The 24,646-nt window shown below is 46.3% G+C and overlaps 1 protein-coding gene across 3 annotated transcripts in view; it reads left to right on the top strand.

The window, feature by feature from the left end:
- Window positions 1-24,646, top strand: part of LOC135050329 (beta-1,4-galactosyltransferase 3-like) — a 100,112-nt gene that overhangs the window by 24,453 nt on the left and 51,013 nt on the right. For all 3 annotated transcript variants that reach the window (XM_063956763.1, XM_063956764.1, XM_063956762.1), the window contains exons 2-3: window positions 7,036-7,452; window positions 12,764-12,999. In XM_063956763.1, coding sequence (XP_063812833.1) covers window positions 7,176-7,452; window positions 12,764-12,999 — 513 coding nt within the window. In that variant the 5' untranslated portion in view covers window positions 7,036-7,175. The remainder of the gene's footprint in view (window positions 1-7,035; window positions 7,453-12,763; window positions 13,000-24,646) is intronic.

The following is a 24,646-nucleotide window of genomic DNA, read 5'->3' as shown; positions in this document are numbered from 1 at the left end:
TCCTCCCCGGAGGAAGGTACTGGGGGCGCAGAAAAGGAGTTGGATATGACTGTCGGCAAAGCCGACGCCTGATTTGGTTACTATGTTAAGTACACTTAATGCAAATGTGGCCTTATTGTCTAAGAGGCTGGATAAATCTGAGTCTCAGACACAAGTATGGAGAAAATCCATGGAGGATGCTTTGGCTCAGGGGCAGACCCCTTCAGGGTCACAAAAACGTTTGTTTACCCAGATGGTAGATAGGGATGCCGACACGGACTCTGATTCCGATGTTGATTTTAATGAGGCTACTTTACACCCACGGGTAGTTAAGAGTATTCAGTACATGACTGTGGCTATTAAAGATGTTTTACATATCTCTGACGAACCTGCAGCTCAGGAAACAAGGATTTGCTTATTTAAAGGGAAAAAACCTGAGGTGAAGTTTCCCCCCTCTCATGAAATGAATGCTCTTTGTGAAAAAGCTTGGGAGTCGCCAGACAAGAGGTGGCAGATTCCCAAGAGAATTTTCATGGCGTATTCTGTCCCCTCTGATGACAGGGAAAAATGGGAGTCGTCTCCAAATGTAGACAAGGCTCTATCCCGTTTGTCCAAGAAGGTGGCGCTTCCGTCTCCTGACACGGCTGCCCTCAAGGATCCAGCGGATCGCAAGCTGGAGACGACATTGAAGTCCATTTTCGTTAATACTGGTGCATTGCTCAGACCTGCTGTGGCGTCGGTATGGGTGAGTAGTGCTATTGCTAAATGGGCTGAGAATTTGGTTTCTGATATGGATACCCTTGATAGAGATAACATTCATTTGACTCTTGGTTATATCAAGGATGCTGCAGATTACCTGAAAGATGCGGCTAGAGATGTGGGCCTCTTGGGATCAAGAGCCAATGCCATGGCGGTCTCGGCTAGGAGGGCACTGTGGACTCATCAATGGAATGCTGATGCAGACTCCAAGAAGAATATGGAAGCTCTCCCTTTTAAAGGTAGTGTCTTGTTTGGTGACTGCCTTGCTGACCTGGTGTCTACCGCTACTGCTGGAAAGTAATCTTTCCTTTCTTATGTCCCCACACAACAGAAAAAGGCACCCCATCATCAGATGCAGTCCTTGCGGCTTAAGAGATACAAAAGAGGAAAGGGCTCGTCCTTCCTCGCTTCAAAAGGTAGAGGAAGGGGAAAGAAGTTGCCCGCCGTGTCCGGCTCCCAGGACCAGAAGTCCTTCCCCGCCTCTACCAAATCCACCGCATGACGCTGGGGCTCCCCTGCGGGAGTCCGTACCGGTGGGGGGCCGTCTCCGTTTCTTCAGTCAGGTCTGGTTTCAATCGGTCCTGGATCCTTGGGTCTTAGTGTCCAAAGGGTACAAGCTGGAGTTTCAGGAGATGCCCCCCCCCACCGCTTTTTCAAGTCGGCCTTGCCAGTTTCTCTTCCAGAAAGAGAGGTGGTGACTGCTGCAATACAAAAGCTGTGTCAACAGAGGGTCGTTGTGCCGGTTCCCCCGTCCCAGCGGTGGGAAGGCTTCTATTCGAGCCTCTTTGTCGTACCGAAGCCAGACGGCTCGGTCAGACCGATTCTGAACCTAAAATCCCTCAATCCATACTTAAAAACTTTCAAGTTCAAGATGGAGTCTCTTCGAGCGGTGATCTCCAGCCTCGAAGGGGGGGATTTTATGGCGTCAGTCGACATAAAGGATGCCTACTTACACATCCCGATATACCCTCCTCATCAGGCCTTCCTGAGGTTTGTGGTGCAGGATTGTCATTACCAATTTCAGGCGTTGCCGTTTGGGCTTTCCACGGCCCCGAGGGTTTTCACCAAGGTAATGGCGGAAATGATGGTCCTCCTTCGCAAGCAAGGGGTCACAATTATCCCGTACTTGGACGATCTCCTGATAAAGGCAAGGTCCAAGGAACAGTTGTTAAGAAATGTGGATCTCTCCCTGTCGGTTCTGCGACATCACGGTTGAATTCTAAATTTGCCAAAGTCTCAGTTGATCCTGGCCACTCGATGACTGAGTTTATGAAAAGAGACTCTGTACCCAAACCAGCGTTTCAGTGCCCTGCCATCTGTCCGCAAAAAACGTATTTTGGCCCATATCCTGCAGTCTGACTCTGATGATGAAGGGTCAGACATGGAGGAGGGGGAGGTGGACTCAAAGGTGTGGGAGGCTACTCTGTCACAGGGAGTAGAGGCTATCGGAGAAGTTCTGCATATCCCTGATAAGGTGACAGAGGAGACTGAGGAATCTTAATATAAAAAAGAAATCCTCAGCCACTTTTCTTGTGTCAAAGGAACTAAATTCCCTGTTTGAAGAACCGTGGGTTAATCCTGATAGGAAATCCCTAAAAGGTTGCTATCATATTTTCCTTTTCCTCCTGAGGATAGGAAAAAATGGGAAAATCCACCGTTAGTGGATGCATCAGTATCCAGGCTGTCATGAAAAATTGTATTGTCTGTCCCGGGTGCAGCCTCCCTAAAAGATACGGCTGATCGTAGAATTGAAACTACACTCAAATCCTTGTATACAGCTGCTGGGGTGGCCCAGAGACCCACTGTACCATGTGGGTGGATTACTAAGGCCATCGCCAAATAGTCGGGTAACCTAATTGAGGGGTTAGATACCTTGCCTTAGGGGGAGATTATTTTACTCCTGCAACATATACAGGACTCTGCAAACTTTATGGCGGAAGCCATAAAAGAAATAGGCTTGCTTAATGCACGCACCACTGTTATGGCAGTGTCAGCACGCAGAGGCTTATGGCTACGCCAGTGGACTGCTGACACGGACACCAGGAAATGCGTGGAAGGCCTACCCTTCACAGGAGAGGGCTTATTTGGAGATGAACTAGACAAATGGATCTCCAAAGCTACTGTGGGTAAGTCCACATATCTTCCTTCTGCAGCTCCCCCAGCCAGGAAGGCCTACTCAGGACCTAATCTACAGTACAGTCCTTTCGGACTGCCAAGTTTAAGGGCAAAACCAGAGGTTCTTCTACAGCCACCAGAGGCGCGAGAGGTAAACCACGCAAACCAGCAACTGCCGGTTCTCAGGAACAGATCTCATGCTCTCCTTCCTCAAAGCCTTCAGGATGACGGTGGACTGTGATGCCTGGAATACTGCTGGGTGGGACACCTACTAAAATTTTTCAGTCACATCTGGACAGGTTCGTTCCAGGATCCCTCCGTCATAGATCTTATTTCCCAGGGCTACAGACTGGAGTTTCAGGAGCTCCCATTTCACAGATTCTTAAAATCAGGCTTACCAGTTTCACAAGAGGCAAGTATAACTTTACAGGACGCCATTCATAAACTGGTACGGACCCAAGTCATTTGTCCCAGGTCCACCTCATCTGCAAAACAAGGGTTAGTATTCCATCTTGTTTGTAGTACCGAAACCGGACGGATCGGTAAGACTGATTTTGAACCTCAAGTCGTTGAACCCGTACTTACGAGTGTTCAAATTCAAAATGGAGTCTCTGAGAGCGGTGATTTCAGGTCTGGAGGAGGGGGAACTCCTAGTGTCTCTGGATATCAAGGATGCGTACCTTCACATTTCCGATCTGGCCGCCTCATCAGGCTTATCTACGGTTTACACTGCAGGACTGTCACTACCAGTTCCAGGCCGTGCCATTTGGTCTCTCCACGGCACCGAGAGTGTTCACCAAGGTGATGGCAGAGATGATGTTTCAACTCCACAAACAGGGAGTGAACATAATTCCGTACCTGGACAAACTTCTGATAAAGGCACTGTCTAGGGAGCGGTTGTTGGACAGCATTGGCCTCTCAACCAGACTACTCCTGGACCAAGGGTGGATTCTGAACTTGCCAAAATATCACCTGGAACCGACGCAGAGGCTTACTTTCCTTGGAATGATACTGGAGACAGAGTATAAGAGAGTGTTCCTTCCCTTGGAAAAGGCTATGGTAATCCATTTGATGGTTCGGGCTGTCCTGAAGCCAGCCCGGATCTCGGTGCATCTGTGCATTTGCCTTCTGGGGAAAATGGTGGCCTCTTACGAGGTGCTTCAGTACGGAAGGTTTCATGCGAGGCCCTTCCAGCTGGATCTGTTGGACAAATGATCTGGATCGCATCTTCACATGCACCAGATGATCTGTTTGTCGCCAAGAGCCAGAATCTCCCCTTCTGTGGTGGCTACAGACTTCTCACCTCGTCGAGAGCCGGAGGTTTGGGATTCAGGATTGGATTCTGCTAACCACAGACGCAAGCCACAGAGGTTGGGGAGCAGTCACCCAGGGGGTGCAGTTTCAAGGAAGATGGTCAAGTCGGGAAGTCATCCTTCCAATAAACATCTTGGAACTCAGGGCAATCTACAGCGCCCTTCTGCAGGCCTCATCTCTACTTCGGAATCAGGCCATTCAAGTCCAGTCGGACAATGTAATGGCAGTAACGTACATAAGCCGACAGGGCGGAACGAAAAGCAGATCAGCAATGTCAGAGATGTCAAGAATTCTCCTCTGGGCGGAGAAACACGTTGTGGCATTGTCGGCGGTCTTCAATCCAGGAGTAGACCACTGGGAAGCAGGATTCCTCAGCAGACACGACCTGCACCCGGGGGAGTGGGGCCTCCACCCGGAGGTGTTCTGGTGGTTGCCACATCGGTGGGGATATCCACAGATCGACATGATGGACTCTTGACTCAAGAAGATTCTCAAGTGGTATCGTTCCAGGTCGAGAGACCCTTAAGCAGTGGCGGTAGATGCTCTGACAACTCTGGATCTACCAGCTCGTGTATGTGTTTCTTTCACTTTCTCTGATCCCAAGAATTCTAAAGAGAATAAAAAGGGAAAAGGTTCAAGCAATCCTAATTGCTCTGGACTGGCCTCGAAGGGCCTGGTACGCAGATTTTCTCGAGCTGCTCATCGAAGATCCGGGGCCTCTACCTCTTCACCAGGATCTTCTGCAACAGGGCCCGTTCGTCTATCAAGACTTTCCGCGGCTACGTTTAACGCCATGGAAGTTGAATGGCTGATTCTAGCCAGGAGAGGGATTCCTGACAAGGTCATACCGACTATGATCCAAGCCAGGAAGGGGGTAACGTGTAAACATTACCACCGCATATGGAAGAAGTATTTTCTCTTGGTATGAGAGCAGACAATATTCTGTGGTGGAATTTCATCTGGGACTTTTTCTGCAGTCGGGAGTGGATGTGGGCCTACGTCTAGGTTCCATTAAAGTCCAGATTTCGTCTTTGTCTATTTACTTTCAGAAACAATTAGCTTCTCTCTCTGAGGTCCAGACATTCTTGAAAGGTGTTCTGCACATCCAGCCTCCCTTTGTGCCTCCCACGGCACCTTGGGATCTCAATTTGGTGTTGCAGTTCCTCCAATCGGACTGGTTTGAACCGTTACAGGAAGTTGACTTTAAAGTACCTTACGTGGAAGACCGTCACACTGTTGGCCTTGGCTTCAGCAAGACGTGTGTCGGAGCTAGGGGCGTTTTCTCACAAGAGTCCCTACTCAATTTTCCATGAGGACAGAGTTGAACTCAGAACTCGTCAGCAATTTCTTCCTAAGGTGGTGTCCACGTTTCACATCAACCAACCTATTGTGAATCCGGCTGTTACGGACACCTCTGCTACTTCAAAGTCTTTGGATGTTGTGAGAGCTTTGAAGGTGTATGTAAAGAGAACAGCTCGTCACAAGAAATCCGACTCGCTGTTCGTTCTCTATGATCCCAATAAAATTGGCTGTCCTGCTTCAAAGCAGTCTATTGCACGCTGGGTCAGGCTCACTATCCAGCATGCTTATTCCACTGCAGGATTGCCGGTTCCAAAATCTGTACAGGCCCACTCTACTAGGTCGGTGGGTTCTTCTTGGGCGGCTGCCCAGGATGTCTCTGCTTTACAGCTCTGCTGAGCAGCTACTTGGTCAGGTTTGAACACGTTTGCAAAGTTTTACAAGTTCGATACTTTGACCAAACTGAAGGTACTCAGAGGCCAATCAGTTCTGCAGGACCCTCGGCACTCTCCCACCCGGTTTGGGAGCTTTGGTACTTCCCCACGGTACTAAATGGATTGCCAGTATCCCCAAGGACGTAAGAGAAAATAGGATTTTAATTACCTACCGGTAAATCCTTTTCTCGTAGTCCGTAGGGTATACTGGCTACCTGCCCGTTGCTTCGTTCTTCCTGCACTGTTACTTGGTTAAGTATTCTGGTTGGTTCAGCTGTTGCTGTTCCTGGTTTCAAGTTTGGTTAGCATGGCTTTCCTCTTGGTGTGTGTGTGTGTGTGTGTGTGTCTTGGATCGTAATGTCACCACTTTCCTTATCTATCCTTCTCTCAAAGTATGTCCGTCTCCTCGGGCACAGTTTCCTAGACTGAGTCCAGTAGGAGGGGCATAGAGGGAGGAGCCAGCGCATATTATCAAATTCTTAAAGTGCCCAAGGCTCCTAGTGGACCCGTCTATACCCCATGGTACTAAATGGATTCCCAGTATTCCCTACGGACTACGATACGAGAAAAGGATTTATCGGCGGGTAATTCAAATTTTATTTTTTAATATCGGCGGCCGGGATGCCGGCGGTCACGTGAATGACAACGACGTCCCGACACTGAAGATCCTGCCTGCGGCTGTGGTAAGTATTTTTACCCTCCCCTACCCAAACCCTCCAGGAGTGGCGTCTGTGGCTAATCCTCAGGGGAGTGGCAGCTATGGCTATAACCACTCCCCTAGTGCCTAACCCTAACCCATACCTCAATACTCACCTTTTGGGATGTCGGCTGTCGTGTTCCGGCTTCGGTCCCATTGATCTCTGTAGTGGGCATTATAGAATTACGTAATGTTCAAATAGTCAGGTTTATCATCAAAATGTGATCAGACGGTGTTTTGCCGCGCAAAATCATGCTATGCCGTAAACCGGGCACCCAGTCCTTAAACATCAAACGCGTTTATATTTCATTGCCTAATTGTGTACATTTTTCTATTTTTGGCCCTCTCACATTCTTTTACTATATTTGTATGCTGTGTATATTTGTATGTTGATGTTGTGCGTTCTACCTTGTGAGTTTGTCTCTTTCACATTTGCAGAGTATGCCGCAGGGAAACCTACGCTCCAGTGACCTGTAAGTTCCTCCACCTCTGTCTGGACACAACGGTGAAATGCCCATGTCTGGTCCTGGCTTCATTCCTAACACTGAGCCATTCCACGTGCACCGGATCCTAAGCACATGAAGTTGCGGTGTTTGTTGGAGCCCGCGGGCTGCGCAATGTTCCTGGCACGGATAGAGAAGCCGTATTTTCTCATTTGTTTAGTATTTTCTCAGCTACTGTTTCTATTCTTCCTGTATCGGCGGGGAACCTATAATGGATACCAAGGCTTGTTTGGATCTAATCCCACGTGGGACTACTCGAAGACTCACGATGTGTACACCAATCTGAGCTTTTTCACTCCGGACGCAGAGGCTGCCAAGACTCAGTACTGCTCTATGAGTTCTCCCATACTCGGTATGTACGTGTTGCATTTTGTGCAGATCAAGGGGATAAGTTCTTTAAATTTGATGTCTGGAACAAGACGACCTTGTAGGTCTTATGGCTGTTGGGGCTTCTTTCCTGGTGTAAAGTTTCGGACGCAATGAGTAATAGGCAACCACACCACTCGCGTCCATCTGCAGAGCAATTGAATATCGCCTGTCAGGCGCACAAAAACTATTGAATTCCCACTCCTATCAATCATTAAAGTGGTCGAGATTATTTACAGATATTTTTTTTTTTTTTCCTGTGCAACATTACATGAATATTACTATTATATTTGGTTATTTTCCCAGCACAGTTCTCTTTTTGCACTGTTGTTGTGGTTTAATAGTTTGTGAATAATCTGATGTTTCTGTAGTCCTGGATATAATCAGAAAATAAAGTGTTATAATATGAAAATTATGTTACCGTTACTACCTTCTTATCTGTTAAAACAATGGTTTCCCATGGCTACAGGTTTTACTTAAATAGTTCCATTACCCCCCACCACCCCCCACCACCACCACCTACAATAGCATGTACATGTTAGGGTTAGGGAATATAGGGGGTCATTCAGAGTTGATCGCTGCTGGCGATCAGGTCATAACCGCATATGCACCGCAATGCGCACACGCGTCGGACAACAAAGGGTATCGCCGGTCAGCGACGGGATGGTGCGAAAAATCAGTTCGCACAGGAGTTCGCAAGGTGGTTGACAGGAGGAAGCCGTTTGTGGGTGGTAACTGACCATTTACTGGGAGTGTTCGGGAAAACGCAGGCGCTCCCAAGTATTTTCAGGGAGATTGTCCGACGTTGGTTATGGTCCCAATCAGCCTGAGGGTGTGTACACACGGTGAGATTTTCTTTCAATTTTGACTATATAGTCAAAATCGCAAGAAAAGTTAGTGCAGATCGCAAGGTGAACGTCACCTTGTGATCCCAATGCGCGGTCCCGCCAGGTCGGTATCGCAAGAAAAGATAGACTGTGCAGGCAAGTCAATCCTTGCTAGATCGGTGTACTATCTAGTTCATCTCACATGTCAGTGACATCTCACATAAGCCAAAATCTCACATAAGTATACACTCCCCCTGTAGGCGCCGACTATCTGAACGCAGAACAGCAAAAATCGCAGCCCAGCGATCAGATCTGAATGAGGTCCATAGATTGTAAGCTCCACTGAGGCAGGGACTGATATGAATGGCCACATATTCTCTGTAAAAGCGCTGCGGAGTATGTGTGCGCTATATAACTGGTAATAATAAACAGCACCTTTCTCCGTTTTCAACAGATGATTTCAGGGAGAAGTGATTACAGTACCCACATTCAGCCGTTTCCCTGCAATTGTCACATTATAGAAGGAAGAGGCTGCATCTTACACATTATAAGAGCAGGGCGTCCCAGACAAATGGTGGATGCACCAAATATGTGTGTTCACTGCCGCCATGGGATCATGGTGTATTTCTCTATCCGCATTACCCAGCACGGTCTCCTGTTCCTCAGGATTATAGTAGCATTTGTGATCTCATCTGAGAACCAGCCATGTCAGTATTCGTTCTTCATTAAGATATTGCATAGCGGGATGGACAGTTAGTTTACGGACGATCTCTGTTTAGTTAATGGGTGTTGGAATGTTTTGGCATCTCAGCCACAAGTAAGTAAAGCAGACTGGGATCAATGTGATCCCGGACATGCTGTAACATATTGTGCAAGGTGCTATGACACCTTCTCCCTGGCTACATCTGTAATATAGAATTCCCACTGTCCGGATGAAAGGGCAGGTCTGACGTTCCTCCACTTCTCCCAGATGGAAGATGTTGAGGTCTGAAAGGTCAAAGTGAAGATGGAGTGGTCCGGAGAGACTTGTCCCTCGGCTCCTGTCGTAAATGAAAAGCTCTCAGTGAGTAATTGGACAGGATACCAGGATATTTCGGCTGGGTTTTTACCCTCTGATCATGTCAGTCTGTCAAACGGCAAAGCTTTGTTCAGTGGTTGCTAAGTGTGTTATTAAAGTGGGTAATCGGCCTGCATTCTGTAGGTAACCCTAACATGGAGACACAGGTTTATCCCGTGTACTGGTCCACTACAGCGGCTGAAGGAGATTGAACGCTAAGGTGGTAACATTTGTAATGAATAACCTGGAGGGCTGTGCAACAGGACGGGGGCACCTGTAAAAATATGGTGGCACAGCGTAGTACGTGAGCCAATCACGGGATACCCGCCTTCCTTCCTAGGGCACTCTCTTCAGTCTGGTGCACCGGTTGCCGTAATCGCCAACACAGCCAATCTCCGTAAACTTTTATTGTAGAGGAGGGTAACCTGTACATATGTTTCTGCATGTTAGGATAACTACACAGAAAACAAGTGAAGAGTTGCTCACTGCTTATTGCCTTATTTTTGTGGCATTACATCTGAAGACCTTGATATGTACAAATGCTCATTACTGTAATTTCAAATAATATATTTTTTTTCGTTTAACTAAATTGACCACCAGTTGCCACATTGAGATAGGTAAAAGTGTAAATGACGCTAAGCTTTTCTGCTATGGACTGTACCTTCCTCTTTGCATATGCAAAATCTTTCTGCCCACTTGGAGAGTAATCATCGCTTGTGGCAGAGCTGGGGACTCACCTTGTTCTCTCACTGCTGACAGGGGCTGCAGACAGAGTTGAGTAGTTGTCCATTTCAACCAGTCAGCTTTCACTTATTTTTTTATTGTGCTTGATAAATACTAGCTAGAAGCTTGTTGGTTGCTATGGGCAACTTCTCCATTCTTTAGAAGTTTGATAGATTTTCCCCACATGTCATACACTTTAGTCAGCAAATGCAAGGATTGTATAGCAACTGCCAACCGGACTGAGGGGTCGATTCATGAAGCAGTGGAAACAGTGGAGTATGCAAATTATAAATGTTAGTTCAATGCCAATTGGTTGCCATGGGCAACTTCTCCACTGGCTCACTTCTCCACTCTTTTCACTGCTTCATGAATAGACCCCTGACTGCTTACTACATTGATCATCCATGTTCCGGACACAGTGCTGACAATCGGAGCATTGAACCAGCCCACCAAACAAGCGAATGTGTTACCCACCTTTACACTGATTTTATGCCTTGTTTCCTTTGGGATTTATTCCAATTTAAAGAAGTTCAACGGAGACTGTTTGGTAGATTCTTACCGATTTCCCCACAAAGTTACACCAGATAGATTAGTGGGGGCAGATTTGGCGCTCCGTAGCATTGTTACCCCGTATACAGTCAGGAAGCCAGGCCTTTGCACCTGTTGTTTCCAGAGGAATATACTCTGCAAGAAAATGGAGATTGTTGATAGAGAATCAGAGTCAAAATATACTCTGGGACACCAGCGATTCCCACAGCTAATTACCTTGATTGTAACCGGGAAAGTGTGAGGCAATTAGGATGAATAAATGGGTGATATTCCATTTTCAGAGTCCGCAAAGAATAGATTAATTTACATTCTGATTTAAATAATGTAGGTCTGTGGATGAGCCCCGTAGCGACTTGTCCCCGGGGTGTGGGTAACTCTTAGGCTCCCGTGCGGAAAAAACATCTGCTTTCCTCCCGCCTGTTCTGGTGTACGGAATGGAGAACATCCTCTGATGCTACAAACCTTCAGTTACATTTTAATTGCAAAACTGTGTATTAAATAATCTGAAATATAGCCCATGTTACATTGCATCCTATCACACTACGTTAACACGCTACATTAAATAGAGAATACCAGTTTTGTATTAGAGGCGCCTGAACTAGACAGAAATGTGTGGAATTTCCTTTTAATTTATTTTTTGTTTTTTTTTTAACAATATTTTAATTGATATTTTCAGAAAAAAGGTACACAGTGAGTTGGGCTTACATGGTACCATAATAGAAAAACAGAATACACAGAAACAATATCAGAAAATGAGTAACATAATAATATGCATAAAACATATGCATAAAATCAGAAGACCCGTGATAAAGTAGGGGTAATTTCCAATTTTTGTTAAACCCCAAGCAGGACAAGGACATGTTACATATTTCCTTAAGCGTACATCTGTGAATTAATCTGCGTTCCGGAATGTTGCCACATGTCCTCACTGAGGGAAACCTGGCAGAGAAAAAGACAATGCAGATGCACACTCTAGTACAAAGCACTGCTAATCAGAATAATTATAATAAACACCGTAATGTAACATAAAGCAAAATAGAGGTGCTTAGCAACATTTTTAGCCAAATATGTGCCCACCAACCAACGACCAGGTGACCTCATCTGGTGGAGCCTAACACTAAGGTCCAAAGCACAGTACCCCCCAAGTCGGCACAGGCCAACTGTTCCAAGACACTGCACTAGTGAGTGGTTAAAGTGTTAGTAAGTGTTAATAAGTAAGAAGCATAAGTTATGTGTGAAGAGTGTTTCATAGGTGAGAAGTAATAATTAGAATGTTAAAAGGTGTTACATTGGTAGAAAAATAATTAGGTGCTGAATGGGGCCAATTCAATTGTGCCCTGCTCCCCCTGCTGGGCCTCTATTGGGTCAGATAATTTGTTTCTCCGATCAGACGCCCATTACCAGTTAAATTCCCTGACCGCTCCGGGTTTAGCAGTGCAAAACCGCTAAACCAGTCTAAAGTGTTTAAATAGGAGCCCCAAACTGCAGACTTTATAACATTTTTTTTTCCTCGCACCTCCTGAGGCTGCGAGAAAGAATGTGAGTGCTAATGTGCGTCATTCAGAGAAACAATTGAATAGCTCCCATAGACTGCCATTCCTTTAGACGACCAGCAGGTGGCGTGCACCACAATTGAATCGACCCCAATGAGTGTTGCAATGTGATTTCCCCAAAGCAGCCGGGACACAACAACCCAGGGGACCCCACACCCCCGAACTCATACCTAAAACCTGACAAATTGTATAAATTTATTCAGGTTTTACCGTCCTAGTGCCTTTCCCAATATGGAGTCTGTAAATGCCAGAGATCTGTGTGAATTAAAGAATGCTCTTAGGTAGGTGGGAGGGGTGCTAATCCAAACTGAAGGAGTCTCCACCTTCAAGTATCCACATGTACGCAATATAGAATATATGGGAGGGACGTTAGACTGCTCATCCTAATTCCAAACATAGTGAGGGGTGCTATCATGCTGAGACTTGTAGTTCCACACGGAGAAAAAGATAATGTGGAACCCCTGCTTGAAGAAATTAATGGTCACCAATTATTGATGGTCTTTGTTTATCCTCTTTTTGCATGCCTAGAGACCTGTAGGTATTCTGCATTACACTTTATGGCTTTATCTTCCTGTACTTCTCTTTCAGTTGGTCCTATAACTGTAACTTTCGCCAAGCCACCAAGTTTGAAGAAGACCCAACTGAAGAACCGACATGTAAAAACCGGGGGTTATTTCAGTCCCAAGCACTGCTTTGGGCGGTACAGAACCGCGGTGATTATACCGCACAGGAACAGAGAAACTCATCTCCGAACCCTGTTGTACTACCTTCACCCCTTCCTGCAGCGACAACAACTGCACTACGCAATATTTGTCATCCATCAGGTAACAGTCATTGTTCTGTATCCGATAACGTGGTCATTATTACTGCAGAGCATGTAGAGCTGGACTTGTGGCAGGTTCCCCTGTCAGGCTTGCAGCATAGATGGGGCTAGATGGGAAATTGTAGGGAGATGTGATATTTTACAGCTCTGTTCTGATGCCCCCCATTCATTTTGTAATGTTGAAATGCCTGGAGAATAGGATCTTAATTAGGTTCTGTCTAGGTATCTGAAGAAGTCGCAGCGGTGATGGTTTGTAGAAGTCAGAGTATTGTAAGTATGAGCACCTCCAAATCATGCACAGCCCCCCTAGCCCTGTGTCCCCAACCTCCCCATGCCACGAACCAAAGGCATACAGACACACAGAGCAGAGACTAATGACATCCTGTATGCGGAGATATGGCAGTAAAGTATTCAGTCTGTGGCATATAAGTAGAACTGCAGGCTTGTCTACTGCGCTGGGGGTCAGTGAATCGGCTTCTATACAGTGTCACCTGTACTGTCAAAAGGCGGACATTGTTTTTGGAGACCAAACTTGACCGCTATAGATCCAGGTTTGGAGACCTACTGTTGCTACGATTGCTCACACACATGGTGAGTGAGTGATAAGACTCAGTGAAGTGTCAGGCAGGGATAATCAGCGCTAGGCACCTGTGTCAGCCTGGGCCCCCTTACAAGTGTACCTTCCCGATGGTGGCCCTAGCAGGGTCACCATATAAACAATGGTTTTGTAAAATCTGTGCAAGAATCCCTGATTCATCTCTGCTGTCCTGACACTTTCAGGACAATCTACACGCCTGGGACACAACGCATTTTCATTCTCTAGGGAGATTTCTTTTGAACTACCAACCCTATGGTCTTTATATAGCTTACTCTGTTTTCTAATGCAATAATAATTGTCAACTTTGATGGCAATAGTAAGTATTTATTATGTGAACAGTATGTGCCTACATAGTCTAGCAAAACGCAGCTGCTGCATAGGAGGTCATACTCAGACAGTTCGCACCTAGGGGGTCATTCAGATCTGAACACAGCAGCTGCATTTGGGTGGTCTGCGCACACGGGCCGCAGTGCGCGACCTTAAATATTGCGGCCGCATCCTGGAAGAATGCGGCTGCAGTATGTTTGACAGCGACAGGCGTTCGCGAAGCGGCAACACGGCTTTGGGGGGCGTGACGTGCCAAACTGGCGGGCCGGGAGCGTTTTCGGGGCGGCTGCGTGCCGTCACATGCAGCTGCTGTGGCAGACCACCGTCAACCTTTATAATTCTACCTGCACTTGTTGGGTTAAGCATTGTAAACACATCAAAGGCTTGTTATATATAGAAGCTTAATATCCCGTCAAATCGTATTTCATAGACATGTTTAATTTCACGTTGGTTGTCTGTTATTAATTAAATCCCTTCTGTCAAAGAAATCTGTTGAATATCCTCATTCTATAAAGCAACTTACCTGAGTACTTGTCTCAGGCGCTTTTGGTTTTCCAGCTACTATATAAATTACAACAAGTGCATTTGGGAATATGTTCATTTAGGCTGCTTATGATGCAGACACACTTCATTATCCCTTAAGAGGGGAAAAATAGGATTTTATACTAATTATATTTATCGTGAATTCCGCAATTGGACACAAGGTCTTGGTACAAGAGGTAACGCTGGGACGTGTGATTTCTTCTCAATATATTAGATTAGCTTGAGAACTTTAAAATAATTAGGAGAAACTTCTCATTAAGGCTCCGCATTGGTGCTATTATTAACACGCCGCCTATGAATCTTAGACAGACATTGCTTATTAGTGTGTTACTGTATATAAGCAGCAATATTAACAAGCAGGTGACTTGCATATAACACAAGTGGATGGGAACATTTTAAACGGTCAGACCGAACTTTCTGGTAACCGTTTCCAGTGGCGCACGCAGGGGGGGTTTCCGAGTACCTAGAAACCCTCCCTGATGAGCCAAATTTTCTATTTATGAGAGAGACACGGCTGTCTCTGTCTCAGCTAAAAGCTGCAATTGCGAAGCTGCTGTACTGTTGAGCAACAGTAGCTCTCTTCTTACAGATTGTTTTGGGGGGAACTGCTGGCTGCGCATGTTCAGCCACAGCGGCTCCCTCCGTCCTTACACTGATGCCCCTCTGCTCCCAGCCCCTATGCATACAACGGTGAGTAATTATGTATTTGTCATTATGTATGTATGTATGTATGTATGTGTGTGTTTGTGCACATATGTATGAATGTATATGTATATACATATACATGTATACACGTGTGTGTGTGTGTGTGTGTGTGTGTGTATGTATATATATATGTATGTATTATATATATGTATGTATGTAATATATATATATATATATATATATATATATATATATATATATATATATATATATATATATATATATATATATATATATATATATATATAATATATTAGGCAGCACTCCCCCCTCGTACAGATTACTGCTCCGGTGCCCTCCGTGGATCTCCCTGATGCCAGGAAGCCAAATACAACACAGACGTCGGCGGCACTCAGAAATAAAGTCACAAAGTGGCAGGTTGTATACAATATATATATATATATATATATATATATATATATATATATATATATATATATATATATATATATATATATATAGAAAGGGTGTAGACCTAATAATGCGCTTGGTGAAAGCTCCAAACCTAAATGACGTACTCCCTGTTAGATAGAGTACAGAAAAGGGATACCGATACAAAATGTCAAAAGGGAGCTAAAAATGTTATGTACATACAATATCCTTCCAGATTATGACCGCAAAGTGATAAAAACAATAAATTTTATTCACATATTCACTAAGTACATTATACTTTTAGTGAACACTGTGTTCACTAAAAGTATAATGTACTTAGTGAATATGTGAATTATATATATATATATATATATATATATATATTTAAGTTGTTTTTTTGTGGCATTTTTTTAAGAGTACAAAAAAATAGACCTTTCATATAGAACCTTGTTCTTTAACCTAATTATATAAGATGGAATGGTTGATTTTAGGTAATGGTGTATATGAAACTGCACCTCAAATACCAGAATATTCAACAGGTTCTAGTATCCGAGTTCGTTCTGGTCATTTGCGAACCCATTGTCTCTTTACCCCTCTTGGCATTATTAAGGAATAGTTCTATACAAAGCGGCTATTGCATCAGACCAGTAATTCAGAGTAATGGTGGGGGTTTATGACAGCCCTGTAATAGCAAATAGGTGTATTAAATTCATAAGCGACATAATCGTGAAATTAGAAATATACACAGCCGCTATTATAAATAGTTTCTACAGCAGCAATTTATACCATTCGGATCATTGGGCCAATAAAAAAACAAAACCTCCATTGGGTGAGAAAAGGCATCAGGCGCCCAGGCTGCAGTCTGCAATCCTAGCTTGCAGCAGACCCTCGTAACCAAACATAGATGATGATATTGCAGAATGCAGAGACACCGCTGCCTGGTAACTTCATTGCAGATATCTGTCTTATTGGTAGCTGGCTCAACCGTTGGGTGCACCCAAGTGATTTTCATGGGTTCCTAGATGTAGGATGCCTGTAATACACTGAATGGTGGACATAATGACAGTGTTGCTGTTATGCTGTCGCTGCACCCCCACAATATTGAGGTGCAATAGTCTGCAGCCTTCTGCCTGTACATCTGATGGCTGCTACATCTCCATATCCATGATACGCTGGTGATATGATGTTCTAGCAGAAGATGGCGCCGCCTGCTTTTGAGGGCACAGCGCACTATGGAAGGGTAGGTATGCAGCCCATGGGTCTTTGTCTGTCCCAGCAATGTGCCGTGGAACACGTTGTTCATGAGACCGGAGACTGACGGAGCGCCAGGGATGCTTGTACGCCTAGAATGTGATCTCTGCTTGTTCTGTGTTGTTAGTGCCAGGCGTGCTCTGAATAGATAAGAGAGTACGTGAAATTGGTGGATTCAAGCATCTGTTGCGCATTCCTTGCACACAAGTGACATAGTGTGCCACGTGTGACCGCTCCCACGTGTGATATCACACTTGTGGTTACAGGTGTAACTGATATTTTATTCTGCAATTCAGACTTAATATATACAGTGATTTAAATTGTTTTAGTAGAATGTAGATCTACAGCCAGACATGTGCTAATGATTCAGACTCCTCTCACAAAATCCATAAACCTGATTAAAGCTGTACAGAGTCATTGGTTTGTATAGACTGTAAATAAGGTGGATAATTGAATTGCAGCCTGAATATTGTGTATTTATCTGCTATCGTTTTTTGGCACGCCTTCTGTTACTCCACAATTAATACCAATTCTAAGCCTTTGGTGTAAAACAAACAAAACATAATGTAAAGCGCAACAGAATTTGCTGCTCTATATAAGAAACTGTTAATAAATAAAACGTATTACATCCATCTGCGGCGCTTGAGCTGTGTTCCTGTCACTGACAGTAGCCTATGCGCCTAGCTTACGCCAGGTATGCGTCACAGCCACTTACCTCCCCACTTAACCCCATGTTGTCAAACCATTTTTCTCTTGCGTCGTAGAGGATACTGGGGTCCACATTAGTACCATGGGGTATAGACTGGTCCACTAGGAGCCTTGGGCACTTTTTAAGAAATCATTAGTGTGCACTGGCTCCTCCCTCTATGCCCCTCCTACCAGACTCCGTTTAGAAAATGTGCCCAGAGGAGCCGGTCACGCTTAGGGAAGCTCCTGAAGAGTTTTCTGCATTTATTTTCTGTTTGGTATTTTACAGGCACTGCTGGGTGGCACCAGCCTGCCTGCTTCGTGGGACTTAGGGGGGAGAACGGTCCAACTTCCTGAAGAGTTAATGGTCCCGTTTCTCCGCTGACTGGTCACTGAGCTCCTGAGGGAGTCATTTGCAAGCCCCACAACGGCGAGCGTACCCTCCCGCAGCACGTCGCCACCCCTAAGAGAGCCAGAAGAAAGAAGAGTGGTGAGTAGAACGCCAGCGTCCCGGTTAGCAGGTCGCCGGCGGGAATATCGGCACAAGGGTAGTTACGCTGTGGCACAAGTGTGTCACGCTGTGAGTGGCGCGCTGAGCCACCAATGATTACCCACACTGTCCAACTAGCTTAACAGGGGTTCTAACCCAAGCAAACCAAGACCTCAGGCCAGTATAAAAAAAAACGGGAAGCCGCGCACCGTTACGGGGGCGGAGCTTCACTATGAGCAGATCCAGCTGCTCACCAGCGCCATTTTCCCCCCGCAGCTTACACTGACAGGTATCACAGGGAAGCGCAGCTCCCCCACAAAGACTCCAGGTCTCCTCAGCGGTACCAGGGGGTCTTAGAAGGGGGGGAGTGTTGTAGAATACTAAGCCCTCTTAAGGGACTTAGTGTGGTGACCCAGCTGAGCTTTACTTGGCTAAAAGAGCGCGGTGTGGCTGGCTCCATTTTCTGTGTCTCCCTGTGGGATCTGAGTGGGTTAAAAACTGTGTTTTCACCCTCTGTGTGTGGGTCTGTTCACGTTACCATGTCCAGGGACTGTGTTTCCTGCACAGCAGAGTGTCTAACCTCCCCCGGAGACTCGCTACCGTGTACCCAGAATAGTACACATTCTCAGTCTAGTGGGGCAGAACCCCCGTGGTTAGATTCCATTAAGGGGAAGATATCCAATATTTCTACTAAACTATCCCATACTGAGAGAGACGCAATTCTTAAGGCAGTCTATGGATGACCTGATAAATAGAGATTCAGTTCACAAAACTAGCGTCTCAGGCCCCCGCCACTTGCCCACAAAAGTGTACTCTGGCCCAGCTCATGCAAGCTGATACTGATGACTATACATCAGACAAAGAGGAGGGTGAAGTGGATGCGAGTGGGGGGGGTGCAGTCCTGTCACAAGGAATACAGGCCCTGGTAGAAGCTATTAGAGATGTCCTGCAGATTCCTAGCAAGGTGGCGGAGGTAGAGGAGTAAAAAAGAAATCCTCAGCTACTTTTCCAGCATCAAAGGAATTGAATGCTCTGCTTGAAGAAACTTGGGCTAATCTTGACAAAAAGTTTCAGATCCCTAGAATGTTGATCACATCCTTTCCCTTTCCTTTGGAGGATAGAAAGAAATGGGAAAACCCGCCGATTGTCGGCGCATCGGTATCTAGGTTGTCATGTAAGATAGTCTTACCTGTCCCTGGGGCAGCTTACTTAAAGGACACGGCTGACCGCAAGATTGAGACCACTCTCAAATCTTTATATACTGCTGCTGAGGTGGCCCAGAGACCCACTATTGCTTGTGCTTGGATCACTAAGGCCATTGCTAAGTGGTCAGGTAACCTAATTGACGGATTAGATTCCTCACCCAGGGGGGAGATAATTTTACTCCTACAGCATATTCAGGACTCTGCTAACTTTATGATGGAGGCCATAAAGGAAATTGGCTTGCTCAACGCACGCACCACTACCATGGCAGTGTCAGCATGCAGGGGCTTGTGGCTATGCCAGTGGACTGCGGATGCGGATTCCAGGAAAGGAGTAGAAAGTCTACCATTCACAGGTGAGGCCCTTTTTGGAAATGAACTGGATACGTGGATATCCAAGGCTACGGCAGGTAACCTTCCTTCCGCAGCAACCCCATCTAGGAAATCCTACTCTGCTCCAACTCTGCGGTCCTTTCGGACAGCGAAATTTAAAGGCAAATCCAAAGGTTCTTCTACAGCTTTCAAAGGCAATAGAGGTAAACCCAGAAAACCAACAGCTGCAGGTTCTCAGGACATGACCTCTGGGTCTGCTCCCTCAAAGCCTTCAGCATGACTGTAGACCGCACTGCCTGGAAGACAATCAGGTGGGAGCCCGGTTACGTTATTTCAGTCACATTTGGGTAACATCATGCCAGGATCCCTGGGTCAAAGACCTTATCGCCCGGGGATACAGACTGGAGTTTCAGGAACTCCCACCTCACAGATCAAATCAAGCTTACCAGCTTCTCCAGAAGCAGGTATGACTTTGCAGGCAGCAAGTCAGAAACTGGTACAAACTCAGGTCATTGTTCCAGTTCCACTTCAATTACAAAACAAAGGTTATTACTCCAACCTGTTTGTGGTGCCGAAACCGGAAAGTTCGGTAAGGCCCATACTTTAGGGTGTTCAAGTTCAAGATGGAGTCTCTGAGAGCGTTGAGGAGGGGGAATTTCTGGTGTCTCTGGATATCAAAAATGCGTACCTTCATATTCCGATTTGACCGCCTCATCAGGTTTATCTACGGTTTGCACTACAGGACTGTCACTACCAGTTCCAGGCGCTGCCATTGACCTCTCCACGGCAAATGGCAGCGATTGGAACTGGTAGTGACTACTCCAGGATCACGGGTGGATTCTGAACCTACCAAAATCCCACCTGGAACCAACACGGAGGCATCCGTTCCTGGCGATGTTACTGGATACGGAAGTACAGAAGGTATTCCTTCCATTGGAAAAGGCATTGGTAATCCAGTCGATGGTGCGGGATGTTCTAAAACCAGCCCGGATGTCGGTGAATCTATGCATTCGTCTTCTGGGGAAGATGGTAGCCTCTTTTGAGGCTCTGCAGTACGGAAGGTTTCATGCAAGGCCCTTCCAGCTGGATCTGTTGGACAAATGGTCCGGATCACATCTTCACATGCACCAGAGGATACGTCTGTCGCCAAAAGCCAGGATTCCTCCTCTGTGGTGGCTTTAGACTTCTCACCTGACCGAGGTCGAAGGTTCGGGATTCGAAATTGGATCCTGCTAACCACAAACGCAAGCTTCAGAGGTTGGGGAGCAGTCACCCAGGGGGAACAGTTCCTAGGAAAATGGTTAAGTCAGGAAACCATTCTTCCGATCAACATTCTGGAGCGAAGGGTCATATACAACGCTCTTCTGCAGGCATCGCATCTTCTTCAAGATCACGCCATTCAAGTTCAGTCGGACAATGTGACGGCAGTAACGTACATCAAGCGACAGGGAGGAACGAAGAGCAGCAATGTCCGAGGTAACAAGGATTCTCCCCTGGGCAGAAAGGCACGCGGTGGCGCTGTCGGCAATCTTCATTCCGGGAGTAGACAACTGGGAAGCCGACTTCCTCAGCAGACACTACCTCCACCCACGAGAGTGGGGACTTCACCCGCAGGTGTTCGAGTCCTTGACACATCCGTGGGGAATTCCACAAATCGACATGATGACCTGTCATCTCAACAAGAAGCTCAAGCGGGATTGCTCCAGGTCGAGGGATCCACAAGCAGTGGTGGTCAACGCTCTAGTGACTCCATGGGTCTACCAGATGGTTTACGTGTTTCCACCTCTTCCGTTGATCCCAAGAATTCTCAAAAGAATAAAAAGGGAAAAGGTTCAAGCAATTCTAATTGCTCCAGACTGGCCAAGAAGGGCCTGGTATGCAGACCTACTGGGGATGCTCCTAGAGGACCCGTGGCCTCTGCTTCTTCGAGAGGATCTTCTACAACAGGGGCCGTTTGTTAACACGGCTATGTTTGACAGCATGGAGGTTGAACGTCAAATTCTATCCCAGAAGTGGATACCGCATAAGGTTATTCCAACCCTGATCCAAGCCAGGAAAGGGGTAACGTCTAAACATTACCACCGTATTTGGAAAAAATAGGTCTTGTGGTGTGAAAACTGGAAATTTCCTACAGTGGAATTTCAACTGGGACGTTTTCTCCTTTTTCTACAGTCGGGTGTGGATGTGGGCCTACGTTTGGGTTCCTTTTTAAAGGTCCAGGTTTCGGCCTTGTCCATTGTCTTCCAGAAACAATAGGCTTCCCTCCCTGAGGTTCAGACATTCTTGAAGGGTGTTCTGCACATCCAACCTCCCTTTGTGCCTCCATCGGCACCTTGAGAGCTCAACGTGGTGTTGCAGTTTCTACAATCCGAATGGTTTGAGCCTTTACAGGAGGTTGACGTAAAGTTTCTTACGTGGAAGACTGTTACACTTTTTGCCTTGGCGTATGTCGGAAATGGGGGCGTTGTCTCACATGAGCCCCTATTTAATTTTCTATGAGGACAGAGCTGAACTCAGAACTCGTCAGAAGTTTCTTCCTAAGGTGGTGTCTGTGTTTCACTTCAACCGGCCTATTGTGGTTCCGGTACTTCCTGACACCTGCTACCTCAAAGTCCTTGGATGTTGTGAGGGCTTTGAAGATCTATGTGAAGCGGACAGCTCGTCCAGAAAATCTGACTTGCTGTGTGTTCTCTATGATCCCAAGAAAATTGGATGTCCTGCTTCAAAGCAGTGTATTGCTCACTGGATCAGGCTTACTATCCAGCAAGCTTATTCTACGGCAGGATTGCCGGTTCCTAAAGTACAGGCCCACTCTACTAGGTCGGTGGGTTCTTCCTGGGCGGCTGCCTGGGGTGTCTCGGCTTTACAGCTCTGCCAAGCAGCTACTGGGTCGGGTTCAAAGATGTTTGCCAAGTTCTACAAGTTAACTTTGGCCTCTGAGGACCTTCAGTTTGGTCAATCAGTTCTGCAGGAACCTCAGCACTCTCCCACCCGGTTTGGGAGCTTAGGTACATCTCCATGGTACTAATGTGGACTCCAGTATCCTTTAGGACGTAAGAGAAAATAGGATTTTAATTACCTACTGGTAAATCCTTTTCCCATAGTCCGTAGAGGATACTGGGTGGGCCAGTGCTTTGTGTTTCCTGCTCTGCTACTTTAGGTATTGTGGTTGGTTCAGCTGTTGCTGTCCCTGTTCAAGTTTGGTTAGTATGGCTTTCCTCTTGTCTGTGTGTGCTGGTTCGAATCTCACCACTGTTCTGTTAAATCCTTCCTCAGGATACTGTATGTCTGTCTCCTCGGGCACAGTTTCTAGACTGAGTCTGGTAGGAGGGGCATAGAGGGAGGAGCCAGTGCACACTATTGATTTCTTAAAGTGCCCAAGGCTACTAGTGGACCCATCTATACCCCATGGTACTAATGTGGACCCCAGTATCCTCTATGGACTACGAGAAAAGGATTTACCGGTAGGTAATTAAAATCCTATTATTCTTTATTCAGCATGAACATAATCTGTGTCCTCAGTGATAAAGAAAAGCACCAATCTGTGTCAGTGTGAGAAAGTACCAACCAATCAGCTCTTAACTTTTTCTTTCCATGTTATAGTCTCCAAGCTTTGATAACTCCCCCCCCCCCCCCCCCCCCCCCCCCTATTTATTAGAGTCTGGAGAGACACTTAGACATATTGCAATTAGTTCATTTCTAAATGTGAAAATCCGGTGTTGTGAGAAAAAGGACGTCTTTCCGGGATCTGATCAGTGGCGTACAGCTGGCAATTTGCAGTTATCTTCCTGTTGGTAAATGAATTAGACGTCTTTCCCGAGCTGACAGATTTTGCAGAAAGTGAAGACTATAAATAATTTTTCTCAGAAAGCAAATTAATGGGAACAAATACAGATAAATTGCATTTCTCGCCTGTGCTGATTTGTGTGTTTGTAGCGAAGCCTCAGACCCTCAAACTTGTTAAATTACATTAATTTATGTGCGTAATAAGTAATTTCATGTTGTCACCCCTATGTAAGAAAGGCATGGTCTTTTTTTCTCACAAAATTTTATTTTTCTCTTCTTTTAAATATATTTATTTAAAGGATCTGTTCCCTGGTGGTGCCCAAACATTTTACTATCCATTGGTGGGATGGCCAGGTGGGCGTTGGCCCCGGGCCTGTGCTGGCCTTAATGAATGGACTGTGGCCTCCTCCAGCAGCTGTTGTCATGCTTTGGGATATGTTGCAGGACGGAGTCAGATAACCAGTCCTGGTGTACACTAAAGAAGCTGTTCTGTAGAGGTCACCTCTGGGTGTATGTGTGTGTGGTGGTGGTCACCTGGGGGCTCTGTGTGTGGTGGAGGTGGTGGTCACCTGGGGGCTCTGTGTGTGGTGGAGGTGGTGGTCACCTGGGGGCTCTGTGTGTGGTGGAGGTGGTGGTCACCTGGGGGCTCTGTGTGTGGTGGAGGTGGTGGTCACCTGGGGGCTCTGTGTGTGGTGGAGGTGGTGGTCACCTGGGGGCTCTGTGTGTGGTGGAGGTGGTGGTCACCTGGGGGCTGTGTGTGTGGTGGAGGTGGTGGTCACCTGGGGGCTCTGTGTGTGGTGGAGGTGGTGGTCACCTGGGGGCTCTGTGTGTGGTGGAGGTGGTGGTCACCTGGGGGCTCTGTGTGTGGTGGAGGTGGTGGTCACCTGGGGGCTCTGTGTGTGGTGGAGGTGGTGGTCACCTGGGGGCTCTATTTGTGTATGCAGCGGTTCTATGCTGTCCATTATGTACAGCGCCACACAACCCCTGTAGTGCCATATAAATAATGGATAATACTTTTAATACAAATGTTTACCCAGAAGCTAACAGCCTCCCTTCCCTGCTGTGATCCCGATATTTTGGCACCACTGCATCCAGCCTAAACCTGTAAAATTGACATTTGTTATGGGCCACAATTTGAATTTTCACATAATGGGGTCGAGTCAATTGTTTACCCAGAGGCTACCAATAAGAGGCGCAAAACAGAGCAATTCAATTGTTGTTTAGACATCCAATAGCCACGAGGATGACATTTCTCCTTGCAACCTCCTGAGGTGCGAGAAGAAGAAATATGCTCTGAATTTGGATGCATAACCCGCGTCTGTTTGGGCACGACATACGCAATAGCCATGTGCGA

Source organism: Pseudophryne corroboree, chromosome 2 (genome assembly GCF_028390025.1).
Source record: "Pseudophryne corroboree isolate aPseCor3 chromosome 2, aPseCor3.hap2, whole genome shotgun sequence".
NCBI classification, from domain to species: domain Eukaryota; kingdom Metazoa; phylum Chordata; class Amphibia; order Anura; family Myobatrachidae; genus Pseudophryne; species Pseudophryne corroboree.
This window is presented reverse-complemented; position numbering and strand designations above follow the sequence as displayed.